The sequence below is a fragment of the Phocoena phocoena genome, chromosome 2 (assembly GCF_963924675.1).
Source record: "Phocoena phocoena chromosome 2, mPhoPho1.1, whole genome shotgun sequence".
NCBI lineage: Eukaryota > Metazoa > Chordata > Mammalia > Artiodactyla > Phocoenidae > Phocoena > Phocoena phocoena.
The window spans coordinates 118,588,292-118,614,449 of record NC_089220.1 but is presented as its reverse complement, the minus strand read 5'-3'; the positions used below and the strand labels follow the sequence as shown (position 1 = coordinate 118,614,449).

The 26,158-nt window shown below is 37.8% G+C and overlaps 1 protein-coding gene and 1 non-coding gene across 3 annotated transcripts in view; both read right to left on the bottom strand.

The window, feature by feature from the left end:
• Positions 1-26,158, bottom strand: part of SCAPER (S-phase cyclin A associated protein in the ER) — a 467,237-nt gene that overhangs the window by 70,437 nt on the left and 370,642 nt on the right. For both annotated transcript variants that reach the window (XM_065871326.1, XM_065871328.1), the window contains one exon: positions 11,601-11,833. In XM_065871326.1, the coding sequence (XP_065727398.1) occupies positions 11,601-11,833 (233 nt within the window). The remainder of the gene's footprint in view (positions 1-11,600; positions 11,834-26,158) is intronic.
• On the bottom strand, positions 4,756-4,828 carry TRNAG-GCC (transfer RNA glycine (anticodon GCC)). Its single transcript has one exon. It is a non-coding gene; the product is annotated as a tRNA-Gly (tRNA).

Below are 26,158 nucleotides of genomic sequence, written 5' to 3'. Positions count from 1 at the left end.
TCTGAAGACTATAAATGACCTTGTAGATAAATCAGCCTTAGCTTAGACATTTTATACCAATTCAGTGCTACTGCATTTACATGTATGAAGAGCGCAGGACTCTGAATACAGCAGTTCTGAAAATCAACACATACAAACTTTCAGCAATATGTGCAAAGGAATTGATGCTTCTGCTTGTAAGTGCACTAAAATCCCTATCACTATTCATTTACTAATACAGTTTTTTGTAAAAGGAAGGAAAGCTGATGAATAATTCATGTTTGGAGCCTCTTCTAAGTTTACTATTTAAAAGGTATAAAATAATGTTCCCTTTCTCCTTTTACATTTGGAAATGCATTTATCTGGTTACTGAGCATCCGTGGCCTGTTAGGAACCAGGCCACACAGCAGGAGGTGAGCGGCCAGTGAGCTAGCAAAGCTTTATCTTTATTTATTTTATTTATTTTTTTACATCTTTATTGGAGTATAATTGCTTTATAATGGTGTGTTAGTTTCTGCTTTATAACAAAGTGAATCAGTTATACATATACATATGTTCCCATATCTCTTCCCTCTTGAGTCTCCCTCCCTCCCACCCTCCCTATCCCACCCCTCTAGGTGGTCACAGAGCACCGAGCTGATCTCCCTGAGCTCTGCGGCTGCTTCCCACTAGCTATCTATTTTACGTTTGGTAGTGTATATATGTCCACGCCACTCTTTCACTTTGTCACAGCTTTATCTTTATTTACAGCTGCTCCCCATCGCTCGCATTACCGCCTGAGCTCCACCTCCTGTCAGATCAGCGGCGACGTTAGATTCTCATAGGAGCGCGAACCCTACTGTGAACTGCGCATGCGAGGGATCTAGGTTGCCCACTCCTTATGAGAATCTAATGCTTGATGATCTGGAGCTGAAGAAGCACTAGATGCTAGTGCTGGGGAGTGGCTGCAAATACAGATTATCATTAGCAGAGAGGTTTGACTGCACAGAGACTATAATAAATTAATTGCCTGCAGACACATATCAAAACCCTATCAGTGAGTGGCAAGTGAAAACAAGCTCAGGGCTCCCACTGATGCTGCATTATGGTGAGCTGTATAATTACTTCATTATATATTACAATGTAATAATAATAGAAATAAAGTGCACAATAAATGTAATGTGCTTGAATCATCCCAAAACCGCCCCCTCCCAAGTCCGTGGAAAAACTGTCTTCCATAAAACGGATCCCTGGTGCCAAAAAGGTTGGGGACCACTATCCTACAGTTTTAAAATTGGGAAGTATGAAATGATGACCACTAACCCAATTATCTTATAATGAAGGAAAATGACATATTGACATACTGAACCCTAGCCCTGCAAGTTACTGGATGACCTTGGGCAAATTACCTTGCCCCTCTTAGTCTGTTTCCTTTTTAATGTAATAGAATGTTAGTATAAGGTTCTTGTAATAAGTGACTGATAAGCTAATACATGCAAAGAAGTTGATACATTTTATTGTTAGTTTTATTGTTACTAGTAGTAATAATAGCAGTATTTTAAAAATAGATGCATGCAAACTTACTAATCATAAATACAATGAAAATGAAGACAACACAAAATACCATTCCACAAATATCAGACTGACAAAAATCAGTGAGTTAATATAAAACACTGATAAGGATATGAGGAAATGGAATTCCTATCCTTTACTGATGGAAAGTGAAATCTGTAAAATCACTTTGGAGAACAATTTGGTGTTACTTGGTAAAGTTGGACATGCATTTATCATAACATTCATAAATTCCTACTGTAGGCATATAAGCTTGAGAAACTCCCATATAGGTGCAAAAGAAGGTTTCTACAAGGATATTCATTGTATCATTGCTTGAAATAGTGAAAAAATAGAAACTATTGCCCTCAAATAGAAAATGGATGAACTGGGAATTTATTCATTTAATAGAATCTGTAGAGCAGTTAAAATAAATTTATCAGATTTATATGCATCAACACAGAGCTCAACCCCATGTTATGTGAACATAGAAACTGACAAAATAGTATGATAGCATTTATGTAAATTTTAAATAATACAAAAAATAGAAAGCAGAATATATTGTTTATGGATATTTATTATATATATACATATAAATTTTATATACACAAATATATTTATATATATTTGTATATATTTACATATATACATATATATTACACACATGTATATAAAAATTTTATAAAAATGCATAGGAACTATATACACACACTCTAACATAGTGATTTACATCTTGAGTGAGAGTAAGAGGAAAGGGATGGAGATGGGGAGTTAGCTGTATCTACATTTGGTTTCTTACCAATAAGAAAAAAGATCTAAGACAATATGGAAAAATGTTATTGGTTACTGAAAAATGTTGTCAAGTTGGTACACAGGTATTGATAATTTTGTTAGGTGTATGTTGATATACTTCATCATAAAATAACAGAAAACGTAAATATTTTAAAAGGCAATAATGACAAACAGAAAAAGCATTTGAAACGTGTAAGATGAAGGGCTAATGTATTTTCCCCCATGTTTATTGAGATATAGTTGATATATACATCATGTAAGTTTAAGGTGTACAATGTGATGATTTGACATATGTATATACTGTAAAATGTTACTGTTTTCCAGTTTCACACCACTATGATTGGAAAAGATACTTGATATAAGTTATGTGTTCTCGAATTGTTGAGACTTGTTTTGTGCCGTAACATAGGATTCATCTTAGCAATTGTTCCATGCGTATTTGAGAACAATATGTATTCTGCTGCTGTTGGATGGAGTGTTCTATATATGTCTGTTAGGTCCTTTTGGCCTATAGTGTTGTTGAAATCTGCTGTTTCCTTACTGATTCTCTGTCTGGAAGATCTATCTATTGTTGGGAGTGGGGTATTAAAGTCCTGACATATTATGCTATTGTTGTTTTGTTCTCCTTTTAGTTCTTTTAGTATCAGTTTTATATATTTAGGTGCTCTGATGTTGGGTGCATAAATATTTACCACAGCACTGTCATATCCTTGGTGGATTGACCTCTCTATCATATAATGACCTTCTTTGTTTCTTTTAACCATTTTTAGCTTAATATCTATTTTGTCTGATATAAATATAGCTACTCCTGCTTTCTTTTGCTTACCATTTCATTAAAGTATCTTCCACCCCTTTGCTCTCAGTCTATGTGTGTCTTTAAAGCTAAAATGAGTCTCTTATAGGCATCATATTGTTGGATACTGTTTTTTATCCCTTCAGCCACTCTATGTCTTTTGATTGGAGAATTTAATCCATTTACACTTAACGTATTGATAATTACTGATTGGTAAGGACTTACTATTGTCATTTCACTAATTATTTTCTGGTTTTTAGATCCTTTGATCCTTGCTTCCTCTCCTGCTGTTTTCTTTTGTGATTTGATGACTTCTTGCGGCAGTATGCTTTGACTTCTTTACACTATATGTATCTACTACAGGTTTGTATAGGCTTAAATAAAACATATATATTACAACCTATTTTAAGTTGATAAAAAGTTTGATAGCATACAGAAACTTTATACAATTGTCCCTCAGTATTTGTGGGGAATTGGTTCCAGGACCCACTATAGATACCAAAATCCGCAGATGCTCAAGTCCCATCATTGGCCCTCCATACCCTCGGTTCTGCATCTACAGATTCAACCAACCACAGATTGTGTAGCACTGTAGTATTTATTGAAAAAAACCTGCATGTAAGTGGACCTGCACATTTTAAACCTGTGTTGTTCGAGAGTCAACTGTACTTTTATTTCTCCCTCCTCATATTTTAGGTTATTCGTGTTATAATTTATGTATTTTTATAGTGTTCATTCAATAACAAATTACTGTGGTTATGTTTATATCTATTATGTTTGATTTTTTTTTTTTTTTTGCGGTACGCAGGCCTCTCACTGTTGTGGCCTCTCCCGTTGCGGAGCACAGGCTCCGGACACGCAGGCTCAGTGGCCATGGCTCACAGGCTCAGCCGCTCTGTGGCATGTGGGATCATCCCAGACCAGGTCACGAAACCGTGTCCCCTGCATCGGCAGGCAGACTCCCAACCACTGCGCCACCAGGGAAGCCCTATTATGTTTGATTTTTAACTTTCAAACTAGACTTGTAAGTGAATTATGCACCACCATTACAATACCAGAGGATCGAATTTTGACTATATGTTTACCATTACCAGTGAGTATTACACATCCATATGTTTTTTTCGTCTTTTTAAAAATTGATTTATTTTATTTTTGGCTGCATTGGGTCTCCGTTGCTGCATGTGGGCTTTCTCTAGTTGCTGCGCGTGGGCTTTCTCTGGTTGCGGCGAGCAGGCTTATCATTGCAGTAGCTTCTCCTGTTGCGGAGCACGGGCTCTAGGTGCGCCGGCTTCAGTAGTTGTGGCTCTCAGGCTCAGTAGTTGTGGCTCACGGGCTCTGGAGCACAGGCTCAGTAGTTGTGGCTCACAGGCTTAGTTGCTCCATGGCATGTGGGATCTCCCTGGACCAGGGCTTGAACCCGTGTCCCCTGCACTGGCAGGCAGATTCTTAACCACTATGCCACCAGGGAAGCCTATCCATATGTTTTTATGTTATTACTTATCATCCTTTTCTTTAAAAAAAAATTATTTATTTATTTGGCTGCGCTGGGTCTGAGTTGAGGCACGCGGGATCTTCATTGCCACGAGCAGGATCTTCATTGCGGCATGTGGGATCTTTAGTTGCAGCATGCGGGATCTTTAGTTGTGGCATGCAGGACCTAGTTCCCTGACCAGGGATTGAATCCGGGCCCCCTGCATTGGCAGTACAGAGTCTTAACCACTGGACCACCAGGGAAGTCCCTATCATCCTTTTCTTTAAACTTGAAGAATGCCCTTTAGTATTTCTTGTAAAGCAGGTCTAGTGGTGATGAACTTCTTCAGCTTTTGTTTGTTTGGCAAAGTCTTTATTTTTCCTTCATTCTTGAAGGACAGCATTGTTGGGTACAGCATTCTTGGTTGACAGTTTTTTCCTTCAATATTCTGAAAGGCTGTGCCACAGGCTGGGCTTCTTGATCAGGTTGGCTGCTTGCTGTGCTCTGATGTTGAGCAAGGTCACTGGCTGGCCTCTCTGGTTGGGAGGGGCCTCCATTTATATCTCATAGTTGGGTGGGTAAAGAAACTGTCTCTGTGGTTGGGAGAGTCTTTGGGCTCCATTGTGGGGTGAGGATGCAGGCTATGCTCTGTAGTTGAGTGGGACAATAGCTGGGCTCTAAGACTGCCCAGGGTTACTGTTCAGTCTTCCTGGTTATGTGGGGTCAGAGGCTAAGCTCAACAGTTGGGTAGTTCTGTTGGCTTGGTTTTGTGGCTGCCTGGCTTCCCCAGTTGGCCTTCCTAGATGGTCAGAATAAAGGCGATGCTGAGCTAGAGGGCAAGGATGATAATTTGCTTTCCTTCCCCGGTTGTGTGGTAAAACAAGCTCTACAGCCAGTACAGTCTGGGGACTGGGGACCCTAATCAGCAGAACTGCCAACTGAGCTCCGTGGCCAGATGGGGCTACAGGCTCAGTTCCACAGATGGGCAGAGCTGCTGCCTGGGATCTCTTCTTGGGCACCACTGCAAGCAGCAATACAGTCCACCAAGATCTGAGTGCTGACTGCTGTCAGCCCCTCCACACCTTTCTACTTGATCACCAGTGGTCAAGCTCTGCAGATTCCCCCAGCAATCCCGGTGAGGTGAGACCCAAGTGGAAGCGTCCCACAATGCTGGGAGAGCTGGATGTCCATTTGGGCTCCCTCTTCCCACTGGAGAAACCACAGGCTTGTGGGGGTATGGGGGCTCATGCAGTGTTGTGCTGGCCTGTGGGAGGGCTGTTGTGGTCAGAGTGTAGCTGCTCCTCTTACCCTTCTAATGTGGTACTTCTTGATCTCTGAGGTCTAGGGGGAGATGCTTCAGTCTCATCTACCTCCTGCATTCTGAGTTTTCACAATGGTTTCTTGTCTATGGATAGTTACTATCTGGCTTTCTTGTGAGGCCATCTGTTTGATGACAGAATCTGATCAAAAGTAATGAACTAAGACCTTGTAAACAGAGGATTATCACAGGGAATCAACACTGATCCTGACAAATAGGAGCATCATCTACAGCACTGGAGTCCATTCCATAGTACAAGACGGTTGGCTGTTCTTTAGCACATTCCATCCATATCTCAGCAAAGTTCTGGAAGCCAAGAAAATCCAAGATCAAGGTGCCAGCAGGGTTGGATTCTTCTGAGGCCTCTCTTTTTGGCTTCCAGATGGCTGCCCTCTTGCTATCTTTCGTATGGTTGCCCCTCTATGCATGTGCCTAATGATTTTAATACATGAAGAGCTTTTACAATTAAAAAAGTCAATACCTCCGATAGAAAAATGGGCAAAGTACATGAACAGGCAACTCACAAAATAATTAAAATGGCCAGTGAACATTAAAAAATGTTCAATATAACTACTAATACAAAAGATGAAATATTTTCGCCTCTCAGTTTGGCTACGACTTGAAAGAATGATGATACCCAACAGTGTCTAGGCTGAGGGTACAAGGACGTACTCATATGTAATCTTTATGTAGGACAATTTGGCAATATGGATCAAAATCCTTAATGCATATTCTTTGACCCCCAAATTATACTTCTCAATGTTTAATAGAAGACAATAATCAATTGTAGGGAAAGATGTTCTTTACAGTATTATCTGTAAGAGTAAAATACTGGAATAAACCTATGTAAGTAATAATAGGTTACCTAAAGCAAATCATGGCTACATAATTAAATACTTGGAAAGCCAGTAAAAATTCATTTGCAAGTTTCTGTTGATTTGGAAAAAAGCACTTAAAAAAAGTATGACCAAACAATGTGTATAAATATTACAATTTGTTTTTCATAAAATAACCACATATATATGTACCAAAACCAAAACAAAACCAATGATTATCTTTGGGTGGTGGGATTAAAGATAATTTTTGTGTATTCAACAAAATCCATTGTGCTTTTCTGTGTTTTTCAAATCGTTTTTCTCACTGAGCACATATTAATTTTATAATTAGGAAACAAGTTATTTTAAAAAGGAGAATGGGGAGAGAGGCAGAGGCAAGCTATCTGCTATTACAAGAGAGACTGCACTCTTAAAGAAGTAGCAATGGAGCAAAGGTAAATCTGAGATATTTACAAGGTAGAATCAATAGGTACTAAAGACTTAATTGGATATTGGTTTGGTAAAGGATTGTGAAGAGTTTTTGACAATGCTCAGAATGCTGGCTTAAGTAACGGAATGGGATACTGGTGCAACAGATAAGGACAGAAGACAGGAAAAGTATCTCCTTTGGGTGGAAAGATAAGGTGTCCAGTTTTGAGCTTTTGGAGCCTGAGGTGCCTGTAGTACATCCTAGCAGCTAGGAAAGTGCTTAGCTAAAGTACAGTTTTATGACTTCTCCTTGAATAGATGCCTTATGTTTACTAATTTTTGATTCCAAAAGGCTGGTATCAGTGACTTGGACTATCTATTTGCCTCTAGGTTGCAAAGTTTGATTTCCCTGTTTCGAGAGACAGATATAAATTTCTAATTGAACGTGATGAAAAGAATTGTGCTTCAGCAAAAGACCATGAATAGCCAAAGGAATCCTGTGAAAGAACAACAAAGCTGGAGGTATTACATTTCCTGATTTCAATCTATATTACAAAGCTACAGCAATCTAAATAGTATGGTACTGGCATAAAAAGAGACATGTAGACCAATGGAACAGAATTGAGAGCCCAGAAATAAACCCATGCATATCTGGTCTATGAATATTTGACAAAGGAGCCAAGAATACTCACTGGGGAAAGGATACTCTCTTCAATAAACGGTGCTGGGAAAATCAGATAACTACATGCAGAAGAATGAAACTGGACCCCTATCTTACACCATTCCAAAAAAAGAACTCAAAATGTATGAAAGATTTAAATGTAAGACCTGAAACCATGAAACTCCTAGAAGAAAGCATAGAGGAAAAAACTTGACACTGGTCTTGGCAATATTTTTTTGGATATGACACCAAAAGCACAAGCAACTGAAGCAAAATAAACAAGTGGGATTACTTCGAACTTAAAAACTTCTGCACATCAAAAGAAACGATCAAAAAAATGAAAAGGCGACCTGCAGAACAGGAGAAAATATTTGCAAACCATATACTGGATAAGGGGTTAATATTCGAAAAAATAAGGAATTCCTACAATTCAATGGTAAAACCACAAATAATCCAATTAAAAGATGGGCAAAGGACCTGAATAGATAGTTTTCCAAAGAACATATACAAATGGCCAATAGGTATAGGAAAAGCTGTTCAACATCACTAATCACCAGGGATATGCAAATTAAAACCACAACGAGATACCACCTCACATCTGTTAGAATGGCTATTATCAAAAACAAAAACACAAAACTAAAAAGCCCCCCAAACCAAGAGATAACATTGGCAAGGATGTGGAGAGAAAAGTGAACCTTTGTACACTGTTGGTGGGGAAAGTATATTTGTAAAGCCACTGTGAAAAACAGTATGGCGGTTCTTCAAAAGATTAAAAACAGAACCACCATATGATCTATCAATTCCACTTCTGGGTATATATCTGAAGGAAGTGAATCATTATCTTGAAGAGACACTTGCATTCCCATGTTCACTGCAGCATTATCCAGAATAGCCAAGACATGGAAACAAAGTGTCCATCAACAGATGAATGGATAAAGAAAAGTGGTAAATACACACACACACACACACACACACACACACACACACACACAAAATATTATTCAGCCATAAAAAATAAGGAAATCCTGCAATTTGTGACAATATGGGTGGCCATATAAGGCATTATGCTAAGTGAAATAAGTCAGACAGTAAAGGATAAATCCTGTATGTTCTCACTTACATGTGGAAACTAAAAGAGCTGAACTCACAGAAACAGAGAGTAGAATGGTGGTTGCCAGAGGCTGGGGTGGAGGTTCAGGGAAAGGGGGAGATGTTGGTCAAAGGGTACAAACTTCCATTTATAAGATGAATAAGTTCTGGGGATGTAACGTACAACATGGTGACTAAAAATAACAATGCTGTATTACATACTTGAAAGTTGCTAAGAGAGTGGCTCTTAAATGTTTCAAAACACACACACACACACACACACACACACGGTAATTATGTAAGCTGATGGGAGGTGTTAATGAACGTTACTGTGGCAATCATTTTGCAATATATATGTGTATCAAATCATCACGTTGTACAACTTAAACTTACACAACGTTATATGTCACCCATATCTCAGTAAAGCTGGGAAAAAACAGAATTGCAGAGCTTCAGGGTTGATGCATTTCCTGAGCAAATTTCAAACCAGTGTTTTTTCAAATTGCAATCTGCTTCTACCCTACACACAATACTGCTTTCCTAGAACTATGCTAAACATTTGATACAGACAATATTTGCATCTTATAGAAAAAAGAATTTTGATGTTTGATAGCCGAAAGATATTATTTGGATATTCTGTTAAAGGATTTTATAAAATTTGTTTTTTTTTTTATCCCAGGACCTTGTGAAGTGTCTGGCACAAAGTGAGTACAAGTGATCATATTTTGCGGTGATAAATATTTGAGGATCCCTTAGATCTAGAAACTTCACTAAGCTATGTAAAATAATGAGAATAAACACTGCTATTACCTCATCTTGGTTAGACACCCTCTTGCCTCTTCTATGCCAGATAAGGAGAGAACAGGGACATATGTCAGGGTGATGTGCCCTGTTCCAGCTCTACCTTAGGGGTACAGGTCAGAGAATAGTGCCAAAGACTGTGTTGGAACACTTTCCTCACAACTTTACAATGCTAGAGATATAAACTGACAAAAAATGCACAGGTTGTAGCAGGGAGTGGTGTGAGATTTCCTGTCACTTCATATTTGAGAAGGTGAGAAAGAAAGCATGAAAGTAGTTAAACATGTTCTGTTTGCTTCATTAAGAAGATCTGAGATAAGGTTTGTGGTTCTACATATAGGGATCATCAAGCCAGCCTACAATGCATTATCTACAAGAAAACAATATTCAACAAAAGTGGTTCAAGTTAGATAAAGAGTGCCATGGTTTTGTACTGAAGTACTATAATTGTCAATCACCCTTTTTAAGCTACATGAGTTATTTGGTTTGGCAGATTACCACTGTTATTTTTTTTCCCCAATAACCCTCTTCTTTTTACAAAGGATCTGGTAACTATAATAATATATGTAAAAATGTAGGTACTTTCTCCCGGAAGGCCCACCAGAATTGCATTGAAGCACTTGGCTGGACCTTCTGCCTCATCACAGCTGAGGCATGTGGCTAAGCTGTCTGGATGACAAGAATGCAGAGTTGCTGCATCACAGAGTAGCCCAAGGGAGAATGCTGGGGCTGAATGGCATTCATCAGCAAAGAGGGCAAGGTTCTACAATGACCAGAAGGACACGGGGAAATTGAATGGGATCAAGCAACTGAGAGAAAGGCCAGGGAGGGTCAAAGTGCTGTATGATAAATGGTTGTGGACCCAAAGGGCCTAGTACTCTCTAGCAATAAATATGCCTGGGGAAAGAGGGCAGGCAGATGGAAGGGACAAGTTAACAAAGTAATCAAGGGTAAGAAAGATACTGAATGAAACAACTGTTTTCAAGAAAGCACTACAAGAGACCAGTGTAAAATTTATGAACTGTGAAAGAAGCAAATGCAGAAGAGGGCATTCTCTTTCTCCTATGAACCTACTATAAGCTTCAGAGAGTAACAAATTGCATGGGTTTTGGAAGTCAGAGATCAGTGCAGATCACAGAGGAGTTTCTGATAGGTGGGACAGGTAATTGATTAACACCAGATGGAACCCTGTTGGGAAATTAAATGTCCTACCTGATTCCAGATTCATGAGGGAAAAAGAATTCAGATGTCAAAGTAGGAATAAATTTCCCAGGAGAGAAGGTGACCTTGGAAGGAAGCAGGGTTGACCTTGAACAGGTGTTAGGAATTGCCACATTTGTGTAGTGGAAAACATACAGCTGTTGGGAGTACAGCTAGACCTGAGTTCCAGTCTCAACTCTCCTACTTAACTTTTAAAGTTATTCAGTACATAACCTTGGGCAAAGCACTTAACCTCACTGAGCAATTTCCTTACCTACAAAGTCTGTATTAGAAATCCTACACTTATAGGGCTGTAAAGCCTCTACTACAGTACCTTACACATAATGGGTGCTCCACAAATGATAGCTATTATTACTGTTTTAAATCTGAACCAAATTTATAACCAGAGATGACCTGAGATAGGGAAATTCTTAGAAATTCTTTGAGTTGGAAGGAGTTGACAGCAAAAAAAGTTATAAAAAGCTTGGACACTACCTATTCTAATATCAAATATCTAAATATCAAGAAAGACAAATGAGCTGTAACTGTAATGCTTTTCATTAATAGGATTTTCCTTCTCTCTACAAAATGTGGTATATTTTGTATTAGGAGTTTGTGGATGGTGTGAGAAAGATTGCCATCACATTGGGCCCTGAGACTTAAATTATTTTAATATATTTTTTTTAACAAAAAAGATAGTTTTAAGAAATCTAGAAATTTACCTGATGAGGTCCTGAACTCGACTGTTAAAAGCATCACCTTGTGAGGGTTTGCTTTTCATTTCCTGTGTTGATATTTTTGGTGTAATTGGCTGGCTGTTTCCATCTGGTCGATTGGCAATCAGGCAGCCAAAAACCACAGCACTGACTTTGAGAAGTCCAGTTGTCAAGCCTTCGAAAACTTGCTTATTTGTATTTCTTCCCAAAATAGCATTATTTTCATCTGGAACATAAACCTAGATAGAAAAAAAATACAGTAATTGTGTTTCAATAAAACCACCAAAAATGAACAGAGATGATATGGAAAATTTCTGGAATCATAAATAATTTTGAAATTATAGAGGTGCCATCTGAATGTTTGAGTATTGGTTCTAAGGTCAGATTGTCGAGTTCAAATCTCAGCTTTGCGCCCGCTAGCTGGGTGACCTTGGGTAGGTTGTTACTTCCAAGCTTCAATTTTCTCATTTATAAAACATGGATAATGACATTACCTATAACATAGGGTTCTTGTGAGGATTAAATGAGCTAATAACATAAAATGCTTAGCTCGTGCCTAGGTGCATAATAAGCACTCAATAAATATTAGTTATTCAATTGAATAAAGTATATTACAAATTTGTATAAACTCAGAAAACAAACCAGTTGGTAAACTGACAGCACTGTTTCTTGTTAAAGTGAATTTTTAAAATATCTAATCTAAATTCCTCTCTTAGGAAAAAATTTGCATTTCTTATTACAAAATGGTAAAATAGTTTTTTGCCTAATACATAGGGTCATACTGAGCTCTGTTTATTTATGGTTTACAGGAAGTAATATGCCTGTTAAAAGCTGGACAAGGAGTCAGAACCTGGGCTTGGGTTCTGGCCTTGCAGCTATATGTGATCTTAGACATGTTCCTTAACCTTTCTGTGTCTCAGTTTCCTCAACTGTTAAATGAGGATAATCTTAGTATCTAATGAATCAACATATGTAAATTCTTAGAACAATGTTTGGCACATAGGTAAGTCCTACAGAAGTGTCATCTGCTACTATAACTGCTACTCTTACTGTGATTCCTACTATTACCAGGAGTAAATACTACTGTGTGTGAACATCAGCTCTTGCAGAGAAGTACAGCTCTTGTAGAAGTACAGTGGCTAGATACATAATTATCAGGCTGGGAGCTCTGTGCCTTGGCATGTGATACTGGCTACATAAGGGTTCACTCTTCCCACAGAGAAGAGGGTTCCTGAAGGCCTCACTACCAAGAAAGGGGCAGAAACAAGAAGCTAAAGGTGGGGAGAAAGGAAGTTTGGACTTGGAATCAGACAGCACTGCATTTAAGTTCCAGTTCCTCCTCCAGCATGTCACATGACTGTATGTAAATACTTCACATTTCCAAGCTTTGGGTTCTGTATCTGTCTACCTGCTAGGACTACCATGAAGTTCAAATAAGATGATGAATGGGAAATCACTTGGTAAATTATTACTAATAACTTCACAAATGCACTTACTTAGTAACAACTAGTCTTTGCCTCATTCTCATTCTTTACCTGCACCAGTTCTATCAAAAGATAGAGGAATAAATGATCACTAGGATTCAAAAGGAAGATCTTCACAAACACAAGCAAATATTCTCTCCATTGTTTATAGTTGTTCATTTAGACATTCCATGAAAGTTACTTTTCTGAGAATAGCCTTGTTTAAGACTGTTGACCATCTCTAACCACTGAGCAATTCCTAAGCCAAAGTAATTACAGTAGAATCTTTCTGCAGTATGTGCTGATGGAAGTTCCCTTTGAAACTCTATAAAACAGTCACAGAGCTTCTTCAAGCTGTGACTAGCATAATCTAGCCTATCCCAATACAAAAGGTGGTATTAGGAGCTGAGTTTGAATCAAGGATTTCTGTATAAGTCAGGATAAGCTAGGTTATGCTGCAGTGAAAAATTCCTCAAAAATTTCAGTGGTTTCAAACAATAAAGCTTTATTTTTCATTCAAATGACATGTTCATCTGAGACTGGCTGGGGCTCCTGTTGTCCTTACTTCAGAGTCTAGGTGACAAAGCAACCATCATTTAGAGCAACAATGCCCAACAGAACTTTCTAAAATGATTGAAATGTTTCAATCTATACTGTTCTACATCTGCACTTGTCACATGTGGATAACGAGTACTTCGAATGTAGTTAGTGTGACATGGGACTGAATTTTTAATTTTAGTTAATTTTAATTTAAATAGTGGCTAGTGTATTGAACAGTACAAAGGACTGTAGGTCACAGTGGCAGAGAGCAAAAAATATCTCTGGAGGGTCTTGTGTCAACATTAAATGAGCTGCCTGGAAATGACACATCATTTTTGCTAACAACTTATTGGCCAAAACGAATCACATAGTCCAATTCAACCACAAGGAAGACAAGAAATGTCATTCTACTATGTACTTGGTAAGAGTGGGAGAATCAGAACATCTGGTCCACAGCACTACCGACAGCAAAATATTGTTTCTTCCAGTATGACTATACAAATATTATTCACAGTCAAGCTATTTAGTAAATGATTACATTTACTTTCTTGTACAAATTTTTGGTTTCACTCAGATGTTGAATTTCTTATGTATGTATCACTAGTTCATTGTCAATCTTTCTGGTTAAAATGGAATTTCCTCTCAAGTTCAAACACATCAGGGATTGTTGATTCTTTTTCTCCCTCCAATGGAGACAATTGTCCTGAAACCGCCATCCTCCTGCTGTAATCTGGACTGGTTGCTCTCTAGGCATGCTACACAGCTCTCATTTTGAGATGCCCTTCATCTTCATCCTAAGAATTCCTTCCACCTCCACCCCCCAACCCCGAGTTAGATTCCTTTATTTCTTGGATTCCAAACAACTTCCAAAGAAAGGGTGCATGGGAAGAAAAATTTTGAGACCTTGTATGTCTGAAAGTATATTTATTTCATCCTTATACTTGACTGATAGTTTGGATGGATATAGAATTCTTGGTTGGAACTAATATTGGTTGGAACTAATTTTCTTTCAGAGTTTTTTGTTTTAAATAAATTTATTTATTTATTCATTTATTTTTGGTTGCGTTGGGTCTTCATTGCTGTGCGTGGGCTTTCTCTAGTTGCGGCGAGTGGGGGCTACTCTTCGTTGTGGTGCGTGGGCTTCTCACTGCGGTGGCTTCTCTTGCTGTGGAGCATGGGCTCTAGGTGTGCAGGATCAGTAGTTGTGGCTCGTGGGAGTGCAGGCTCAGTAGTTGTGGCACACAGGCTTAGTTGCTCTGTGGCATGTGGGATCTTCCCGGACCAGGGCTCAAACGCTGCATTGGCAGGCAGATCCTTAACCACTGCGCCACCAGGGCAGTCCCTCTTTCAGAGTTTTTAAGGACTGCCCCATTGTTTCCTACTTTAAGTACTGTTCTTCATAAGTCCAATTAATTCCTAACGTTTTTGTACATGTCCTATTTTGTCCACTCTGGAAACTTTTAGGCACTTCTTACCCCTGATTTCTTCTGTCGTGGTATAGGTCTTCCTTCATTTTTTGTTCAAAAACTCAGTGGTCTTTTCAATCTGAAAGTCATGTGTTTCACTTCTGAAGATATCTCTTGTATTACTTCTTTGCTAATTTCCTCTCATTTATCTTCTCTGTTGGATTTTGGTCCTGAACTGGGTCTTGAATTTTCTTGTATTTTTTTCTTCTGCTTTTCATATCTTTTTACTTTGTCCTACTTCTTAGGCAATTTCCTTAACTTTATTTTCCAGTCCTTCTGCTGAATTTTTCATTTCATCAATTGTATTTTTAATTTTCAGGAGTTCTTTTGGGCTCCCTGTTTTGTTTTTACAGTACTTTGTTTTTGCTTCATGGCTGCAATATTTTCTCACCTCTGTGAAATTCTAATTTTTAAAGATATTCTTTTGTTTCCTGCATGGTCTTTGTTTCCTCTGAGTTCTTTCTTTGTATTTCAGGTTGTAGGCTTTCCTTAAATATGTGGTAATCTGGAGATTTCTGTTCATACTTAAGATTAATGCATAGATGGATTTCAGTGTTTCACAATCTAGATCTAATCACAAGCTAGATACAAAGTCAGCATGAGGGGCCCCAATTTGGATGACTAAGCAGAGACCCTGCTGGGGAATCCCAACTGTCAATATTTATAGGTCTATTCTTCTGGGACAGTTAGTGTCACAAGAATGGAATCCTATGCCCTCTAAGCCTAGAGTATATGACATGGCCTGCTCATTTTCTCAGAGGTTCATAGAAGAAGGGGCTGAGTGTCTCAGTGTTTAAGGAACAGATTTTCACTTAACCATTTTGTTTTTGTATGATTTCTGTATGGCTGTACCTGGTGCCCCCATGTCCTGAGTAACTTTGGTTCAACATCTTGTCTTCTGCCAGTGTTTGGGGAGGGGCATTCACTTGGCTGTACATGTAGCAGATGGGATCTAGGGCATCTGAACTGCCTCTTATTTAGACTTTCAACCAATCCTCCTCTTTCCAGCCCTACTTGTACCCTCATTTTCTGAGATACTTGGGAACTCTAATTTTTGAGGCTTCTGGGGTTATGTGGCACAGGTTTTCTTCCGGTAGGAAGACCTCCTGCTAATTGAGGTTTTAGCTTTTAGGCAACTGTTTTTCAATCATCTGCTTTCCAGATTAAAACATACTTGCTTTACTTTCCTTCCCATTCTCTTTGTCTTTGAGGGGTTAGAACTTTATCTGTTTATCTATTTACTATAATATTAGTGGGGGCCTTCAGAGAGAGAGAATGTAACTTGTGTGTTCAATTGGCCATATTTAAAAATTAACCCAATAAATCACCTAAAGACACAAGTTTCTTTTTCTTTTACAAACGACAGAAAGAATATGAGAAACACATTTCTGGGTAATGTCAGGGTTCTTCATACATCACAGATTTTCATATTCCTTTCTTTTCAAAAACCTTGTACTGATATTAAGTATTTCAAATAAAACACTATACATGTGCATTTAGCAATCTTTCACTTCTCTAGAAGTATTTTATCCAATAATTGCATCTTTTAAGAATATAGTTGAGAATCACAAAGACATTAAAGACTTCTGAGATACCCAAATTAGTGTCATTTATTTCATCACCTGCTCATCTAACATTTGAACATCTACTACATCCATGGTCAAAGGAATAAAGTGATGCTCCGCTTATTCTAAGGGTCATTTAGACCCTGTATACTTTGATTTTACAAATAAGTGTAGAAAGCTGTGGTTTACTGGTTTATAGTAGAACAGAAAGAACAATACAAAAGAGAGAAGTGGTAGTCATTTTAGAGGTAGGCAGTAGCAAAATGTAACACTAATTCTGGAAGCACAATAAAAAACAGATATAAAAATGCTAAAGGCACTGCAATGTGAGACATGTTATTTTTACTGGACTCACTCATCTTTATTTGCACTGAAATTATTATTTACTACAAATCAGTATAACTGTTTATGCTCAAAATGACAACCTTAAGATATCAAAAAAAAAAAAAAAGCTAAATTATGAGCCTCACTTATTTGCGGGGGGGCAAAGAAAAAAGGATGAACACTAACATTTATTAAGTTTTTCTTCTATGCCAGATACTTAAGCATTTTCTTTATACCATTACATTTAATTTTTGCAGATTAACATATCAAGGTTCGGAGATACCAAGCAACATGTCCAAGTTTCACAGCTAGGTAATAGAAGAGCTGGGACTTGAACTTGAGTTTATCAGACTCTGAAGCCCATGTGCTTTCTCTTACCCCACACTGACTTCTTCCCACTGGCCATCTCTTCTACTGAGGATTCTGGAGCAACTGTCTCAATTGGAGGGAGGTGAAAACTGATCATGGGCCAAACATTGCTTTTCTGATGTCTCTTCCATTAAAAGCTCTTAATTAGGGCTTTCCTGGTGGCGCAGTGGTTGAGAGTCCGCCTGCCAATGCGGGGGACACGGGTTTATGTCCCGGTCCAGGAGGATCCCACATGCCATGGAGCGGCTGGGCCCGTGGGCCGTGGCCGCTGAGCCTGTGCGTCCGGAGCCTGTGCTCCGCAACGGGAGAGGCCACAACAGTGAAAGGCCCGCGTACCACAAAAAAAAAAAAAAAAAAAAAAGCTCTTAATTAATTTGAACTTTATTCTTGACCAAAGGGCATGAAAATATTTTACTTAAAGGTTGTTGGAATAATTATGGGTAAAATATACTAAACTTATTATTCAGAAACCATAAATGTGGTTCAAGGACCAAATGTTACTTCTTCATCAGCCCCCCCCAAAATAAGCTCAATGTAAAATAAATCAGATATATTTTTACACTTTTCTTATTTTCTCTGTCCACAACTGACAACTTTTGATTTTTCTATTTCATTGGGGCTTTCTGCTTAATTTTAGAAACACCATTTTGGCAATTTTTAATAAAGTAAACAGAAATTGAAAAAATTCTCTAACCATCTGGCAATTATATGAAGAACACTTGTGGCTTGCAGGAGCCAAGCTTGCCATGGTGAACCCTGGGACCTCAGACCTCAGTCTAAAGTCCCTCACTGTACTGAACAGTCTTTTATTTTCTCACTGTGGTTTCCTATTTTCCAACAGTCTAAGCCCCTCACCTCATCATATTTTTGCCCCAAATTTGTTTTTTTCTCTCTAATCTCCTTATTTAATATTGATCCTTTCACTACTGAGAATAGAGTTTTCTTTTGCTTGTAACCTTTGGTGAAGTCTTTGTCTCATAAGGACATTATTTTATTCAAACAGTCACAGAAATTCTCCTCACCCTTCTATACAAATTTTTCTTTTGCTGGTTTAAAATCCTTTTACCACAATGTTTTAAATAGGAAACTGATGTTTCAGCTAAGAAAGAATTTCAAAATTGACTGAATTAAAGTATGAAGGGGTTTATCTTCAGTTAGACAAAAGGTTCTTTCTAGTCTTCAAGAATGAGATTTGATAAAGAGAAACTTTAAGGAGAAGGTATCTACACTGTAAAGGATATTCTATTCAGAGCAGTACTCTGCACTGTTGTCTTTTGTCTAGTTGGGTATCACTGTTACTTGCCAGAGGTAAAGTAACTCGTTAACAGCCTGCTCTTTTGGGACACTTAGTAGATGAAATGCACACCTAGAGTTCTGATATACGCTTATAGACTAACACTTGAGTTTGCACTTCCTTCTAACACAGCTGCTGGGCCAAGGGCACGCTGCAAGTTGAGGGGCCTGTCCTTCAGGAAAGGTGTGCAAGCAACATCCTCCCTTCCCCCCCATCCGCTGTCTATTGCACACCTGGCTTACCTGAGTCTGGAACACATTCCATCCTAGGGTGGGTGGTCTGTGGAGGGCAGGGGAAGGTTGCCTTCCCAGCATGCAGCAGTGCTTGTAACTACCACCTGCTGGTACGTACCAGGCCTGGCCTGGGAAAAAACAGAGCTATGTAGCTTTTGTCTCTTCTGAATCTGTCACTCCTGAGGCAGAAATCTAAAAACCACAATTTCTCTTCAATGGATGCAAGGTATTTCCTTTAGTATATTTCTTTAGAATACACTGGTGTGGTTATTAACTTACTCTTATAGTAGCAGCAGACTATAAGTAATTTCATATAATACTCTTATTTATAAAATTTCTCCTTCCTCTCAAAAAATATTTGGCTTTCTCAAAATTTGCAGATATTTCATATAGTTTTAGATCAAGAAAGAAACTTAGCATCAATTTTTTTCATTTTATATTTGAGGAAATAATGGTCTAGAGGAGAAAGAGACTTTCCTGAGAATGAAGAAACCATCAGGGCTAGAATAAGTACTGTGCTACTTCTCTAAACCTACTCCAAGGAGAAACCCAATATCTATAGGGCTAAGCTCTGAGGCAAAGTGTTTTAGCAAAATTAAATTAAAAGTCATTATCACTTTTAAAAGACGAGCTCACACTCTTTCTTTCCCCCACTACCTCCCACCACCAAAGTAGTTGTGAAAACTTTCTACATTCTTTTTTGCAATCCAGAAAGATGCTTTTATTAGTAGTATAAATCTATCCATCTGTAACATGATTCCATGAGAGAGAAAATTAACTTGGTAATCAGTGGTAATTCTATCCAACTAATTTTCAGTATTGTGAAGTTGGGCTTAAGTATTTTTAAGTTGTAGAGTGTGTTCACAATGGTCAGAATATGAACTAAACTCACTGAGAACCAACAGGAGATTGTTTAGAAAGCTCCTGTCAAGTCAATGTCAGAGAATAGGGGAAAAAAAGGCAAAAAAATGTGGAAGGGCTCCAGCATCAGACACAGGTTTCCACATTGCTGGCACCATTTTATTTCCTTAGCTAAACTGTCTTCAGACTACAACAGTCATTTCACCATTGACATTTTATAAAACATCTATGCTCATGTTGTATTATGTATAAAAATAGAACTCATGAATGATATTTACCCTGATGATTTACTTGGCTTGAAAGCATGAAAAGAAATTACATATGAATGGCTAATAGTTTTCAACATTATCTTTTTTAACTTTCACAAACAACATCAAGACAATATTAAAGAGAATGTTGCATTTTATCCCAAATATTATTACCCTTTTTAATATATTTATGCCTTTCAGACTCTGTTTATACATTTTCCAAAATCCTAAATAATATAATTTCAGAAAGCTCTATAGTGCATGCCTTAGTGGTCTTGATGCTTGGAAATTTCTTTGTTACTAATGTTGAATTATATTATTTTTCTGCTCAAAAGAATCCCTGGCTTCTTATCTCTTGCAAAGCTAAAGTCCAAAACCGCATAATGGCCAAAGAGGCCCTTCCTGATCTACTTCCCCAATTACCTCTCTGAATTCATGTATTACACTTTTGTCTGTATGGCTCTTGCTCTTGCTGTGCTATTTCCTCTGCCTAAATACACTTCTCCCAGGTATCCTCATGATTCATTCCCCCTCTTCCTCTAGGTCTCTATTCAAATGCCATCTTATCCATAAGCTTTTCCAGACTATCTCTTTAAAAGTTACATTCTTCTCCCCCAAACCCACTTCCCTTTCCTGTTTGCTCAGCTTTATTTTTCTCCCATTGCAATGGTCTAAACTAGTATGTATTTCCTCTCTCTCCAAGCTAGAATATAAGCTCCATGAGGGCAAGATTTTGTTTTGTTCAATTCTCTGATTCTGGTGCCTAAAACAACACTGGCTATGTAGGAGGTGTTAAAAAAAATATCTTGTTTAATGCACCTAGATACTGATTTTCAATTTTAAAAACCCAATTATTGTAACATATTCAGAAGTTCTAAGTTAATAATAAAACCAGCACTTAAGGGACTTCTCTGGTGGTCCAGTGGTAAAAAATCTGCCTTTCAACTGCAGGGGACGTGGGTTTGATCCCTGGTCAGGGAACTAGGATCCCACATGCCGTGTGGCAACTTAGCCCATGTGCCACAACTACTGAGCTTGTGCGCCTCAACAAGAGAGCCCGAGTGCTGCAAACTACAGAGCCCATGCACCCTGGAGCCTGTGCAGCACAATTAGAGAGAGAAAAGCCTGCACACCACAACTAGAGAGAATCACGTGCACTGCAACGAAACATCCCGCATGACTCAACGAGGATTGTGAATGCCACAACTGAGACCTGATGCAGCCAAAGAAAGAAAGGAAAGAAAGAATAAAAACATGACATTCACAGAAAGACAGACAAGATGAAAAGGCAGAGGGCTATGCACCAGATGAAGGAACAAGATAAAAATCCCAGAAAAACAACTAAATGAAGTGGAGATAGGCAACCTTCCAGAAAAAAAATTCAGAATAATAGTGAAGATGATTCAGGACCTCGGAATAAGAATGGAGGCAAAGATGGAGAAGATGCAAGAAATGTTTAAAGAAGAAACAAACAGAGATGAACAATACAATAACTGAAATGAAAAATACACTAGAAGGAATCAATAGCAGAATAACTGAGGCAGAAGAATGGATAAGTGACCTGGAAGACAGAATGGTGGAATTCACTGCTGCGGAACAAAATAAAGGAAAAAGAATGAAAAGAAATGAAGACAGCCTAAGACACCTCTGGGACAACATTAAACTCAACAACATTCTCATCATAGGGGTCCCAGAAGGAGAAGAGAGAGAGAAAGGACCAAAGAAAATATTTGAAGAGATTATAGTCAAAAACTTCCCTAACATTGGAAAGGAAATAGCCACCCAAGTCCAGGAAGTGCAGAGAGTCCCATACAGGATAAACCCAAGGAGAAACATGCTAAGACACATAGTAAACAAATTGGCAAAAATTAAAGCCAAAGAAAAATTATTGAAAGCAGCAAGGGAAAAACGACAAATAACATACAAGGGAACTCCCATAAGGTTAACAGCTGATTTCTCAGCAGAAACTCTACAAGCCAGAAGGGAGTGGCATGAAATATTTAAAGTGATGAAAGGGAAGAATTACAACCAAGATTACTCTACCTGGCAAGCATCTCATTCAGATTTGATGGAGAAATCAAAAGCTTTACAGACAAGCAGAAGCTAAGAGAATTCAGCACCACCAAACCAGCTCTACAACAAATGCTAATGGAACTTCACTAAGTGGGAAACACAAGAGAACAAAAGGACCTACAAAACCAAACCCAAAACAATTAAGAAAATGGTGATAGGAACATACATATTGATAATTACCTTAAACATGAATGGATTAAATGCTCCAAGCAAAAGACACAGGCTCGCTGAATGGATACAAAAACAAGAACCATTTATATGCTGTCTATAAGAGACCCACTTCAGACCTAGGGACACATACACACTGAAAGTGAGGGGATGGAAAAACATATTCTATGCAAATGGAAATCAAAAGAAAGCTGGAGTAGCAATACTCATATCAGATAAAATAGACTTTAAAATAAAGAATGTTACATGAGACAAGGAAGGACACTACATAATGATCAAGGGATCAATCCAAGAAGAAGATATAACAATTATAAATATGTATGAACCCAACATAGGAGCACCTCAATACATAAGGCAACTGCTAACAGCTATAAAAGAGGAAATTGACAGTAACACAATAATAGTGTGGGACTTTAACACCTCACTTACACCAATGGACAGATCATCCAAAATGAATATTAATCAGGAAACACAAGTTTTAAATGACACAACAGACCAGATAGATTTAATTGATATTTATAGGACATTCCATCCAAAAACAGCAGATTACACTTTCTTCTCAAGTGTGCACAGAACATTCTCCAGGATTGATCATATCTTGGATCACAAATCAAGCCTCAGCAAATTTAAGAAAATTGAAGTCATATCAAGCATCCTTTCTGACCACAACGCTATGAGATTAGAAATCAATTACAGGGAAGAAAACGTAAAAAACACAGACACGTGGAGGCTAAACAATACGTTACTAAATAACCAAGAGATCACTGAAGAAATCAAAGAAGAAATCAAAAAATACCTAGAGACAAATGACAATGAAAACATGACAATCCAAAACTTATGGGATACAGCAAAAGCAGTTTTAAGAGGGAAGCTTATAGCAATACAATCCTACCTCAAGAAACAACAAACATCTCAAATAAACAATCTAACTGTATACCTAAAAGAACTAGAGAAAGAAGAACAAACAAAACCCAAAGTTAGTAGAAGGAAAGAAATCATAAAGATCAGAGCAGAAATAAATGAAATAGAAACAAAGAAAACAATAGCAAAGATCAATAAAACTAAAAGCTGGTTCTTTGAGAAGATAAACAAAATTGATAAACCATTAGCCAGACTCATTGAGAAAAAGAGAGGACTCAAATCATTAAAATTAGAAATGAAAAAGGAGAAATTACAACAGACACCGCAGAAATACAAAGCATCCTAAGAGACTACTACAAGCAACTCTATGCCAATAAAATGGACAACCTGGAAGAAATGAACAAATTCCTGGAAAGGTATATAACCTTCCAAGTCTGAACCAGGAAGAAATAGAAAATACAAACAAACCAATCACAAGTAATGAAATTGAAACTGTGATTAAAAATCTTCCAACAAACAAAATTCCAGGACCAGATGGCTTCACAGGTGAATTCTATCAAACATTTAGAGAAGAGCTAACACCTATCCTTCTCAAACTCTTCCAAAAAATTACAGAGGCAGGAACACTCCCAAACTCATTCTCTGAGGCCACCATTACCCTGATACCAAAACCAGACAAAGATACTACAAAAAAAAAAAGAAAGAATTACAGACCAATATCACTGATGAATATAGATGCAAAAATCCTCAACAAAATACTAGCAAACAGAATTCAACAACACATTAAAAGGATCACACACCATGATCAAGTGGGATTTAACCCAGGGATGCAAGGATTCTTCAGTATACGCAAATCAATCAATGTGATACACCATATTAACAAACTGAAGAATAAAAACCATATGATCATCTCAATAGGTGCAGAAAAAGCTTCTGACAAAATTCAACACCGATGTATGATAAAAACTATCCAGCAAGTGGGCATAGAGGGAACCTACTGCAACATAATAAAGGCCATATATGACAAAACCACAGCAAACATCATTCTCAATGGTGAAAAACTGAAAGCATTTCCTCTAAGATCAGGCAAAAGAGAAGGATGTCCACTCTCACCACTATTATTCAACACAGTTTTGGAAGTCTTAGCCACAGCAATCAGAGAAGAAAAAGAAATAAAAGGAATACAAATTGAAAAAGAAGTAAAACTGTCACTGCTTGCAGATGACATGATACTATACATAGAGAATCCTAAAGATGCCACCAGAAAACGACTAGAGCTAATCAATGAATTTGGTAAAGTTGCAGGATACAAAATTAATGCACAGAAATCTCTTGCTTTCCTATACACTAATGATGAAAAATCTGAAAGAGAAATTGAGGAAACACTCTCATTTACCATTGCAACACAAAGAATAGAATACCTAGGAATAAACCTACCTAGGGAGACAAAAGACCTGTATGCAGAAAACTGTAAGACACTGATGAAAGAACTTAAAGATGACACAAACAGATGGAGAGATATACCATGTTCTTGGATTGGAAGAATCAATATTGTGAAAATGACTATACTACTCAAAGCAATCTACAGAGTCAATGCAATCCCTATCAAATTACCAAAGGCATTTTTTACAGAACTAGAACAAAAAATCTTAAAATTTGTCTGGAGACACAAAAGACCCTGAACAGCCAAAGCAGTCTTGATGGAAAAAAACGGAGCTGGAGGAATCAGGCTCCCTGACTTCAAACTATACTACAAAGCTACAGTAATCAAGACAATATGATACTGGCACAAAAACAGAAATACAGATCAATGGAACAGGATAGAGAGCCCAGAGATAAACCCATGCACCTATGGTCAACTAATCTATAACAATGGAGGCAAGGATATACAATGGAGAAAAGACAGTCTCTTCAATAAGTGGTGCTGGGAGAACTGGACAGCTACATGTAAAAGAATGAAATTAGAACACTCCCTAACACCATACACAAAAATAAACTCAAAATGGATTAGAGACCTAAATGTAAGACTGGACACTATAGAACTCTTAGAGGAAAACACAGGAAGAACACTCTTTGACATAAATCACAGCAAGATCTTTTTTGATCCACTTCCTAGAGTAATGGAAATAAAAACAAAAATAAACAAATGGGACCTAGTGAAACTTCAAAGTTTTTGCACAGCAAAGAAAACTACAAACAAGACGAAAAGACAGCCCTCAGAACAGGAGAAAATATTTGCAAACGCATCAACGGGCAAAGGATCAATCTCCAAAATATATAAACAGCTCATACAGCTCAATATTAAAAAAACAAACAACCCAATCCAAAAATGGGCAGAAGACTTAAATAGACATTTCTCCAAAGACATACAGATGGCCAAGAAGCACATGAAAAGCTGCTCAACATCACTAATTATTAGAGAATTCCAAATCGAAACTACAATGAGGTATCACCTCAAACCAGTTAGAATGGGCATCATCAGAAAATCTACAAACAACAAATGCCATAGAGGTGTGGAGAAAAGGGAACCCTCTTGTACTGTTGGTGGGAATGTAAATTGATACAGCCACTATGGAGAACAGTATGGAGGTTCCTTAAAAAACTAAAAATAGAATTACCATATGACCCAGCAATCCCACTGCTGGGCATATACCCAGAGAAAACCATAATTCAAAAAGACACATGCACCCCAATGTTCATTGCAGCATTATTTACAATAGCCAGGTCATGGAAGCAACCTAAATGCCCATTGACAGATGAATGGAGAAAGAAGATGTGGTACATATATACAATGGAATATTACTCAGCTATAAAAAGGAACAAAATTGGGTAATTTGTAGAGACATGTATGGATCTAGAGACTGTCATACAGAGTGAAGTAAGTCAGAAAGAGAAAAACAAATATCGTATATTAACATATATATGTGGAACCTAGAAAAATGGTACAGATGAACTGGTTTGAAGGGCAGAAGTTGAGACACAGATGCAGAGAAAAAATGTATGGACACCAAGGGGGAAAGCAGTGGGGAGGTGGGGGTGGTGGTGTGATGAATTGGGAGATTGTGATTGACATGTATACACTGATGTGTATAAAATGGA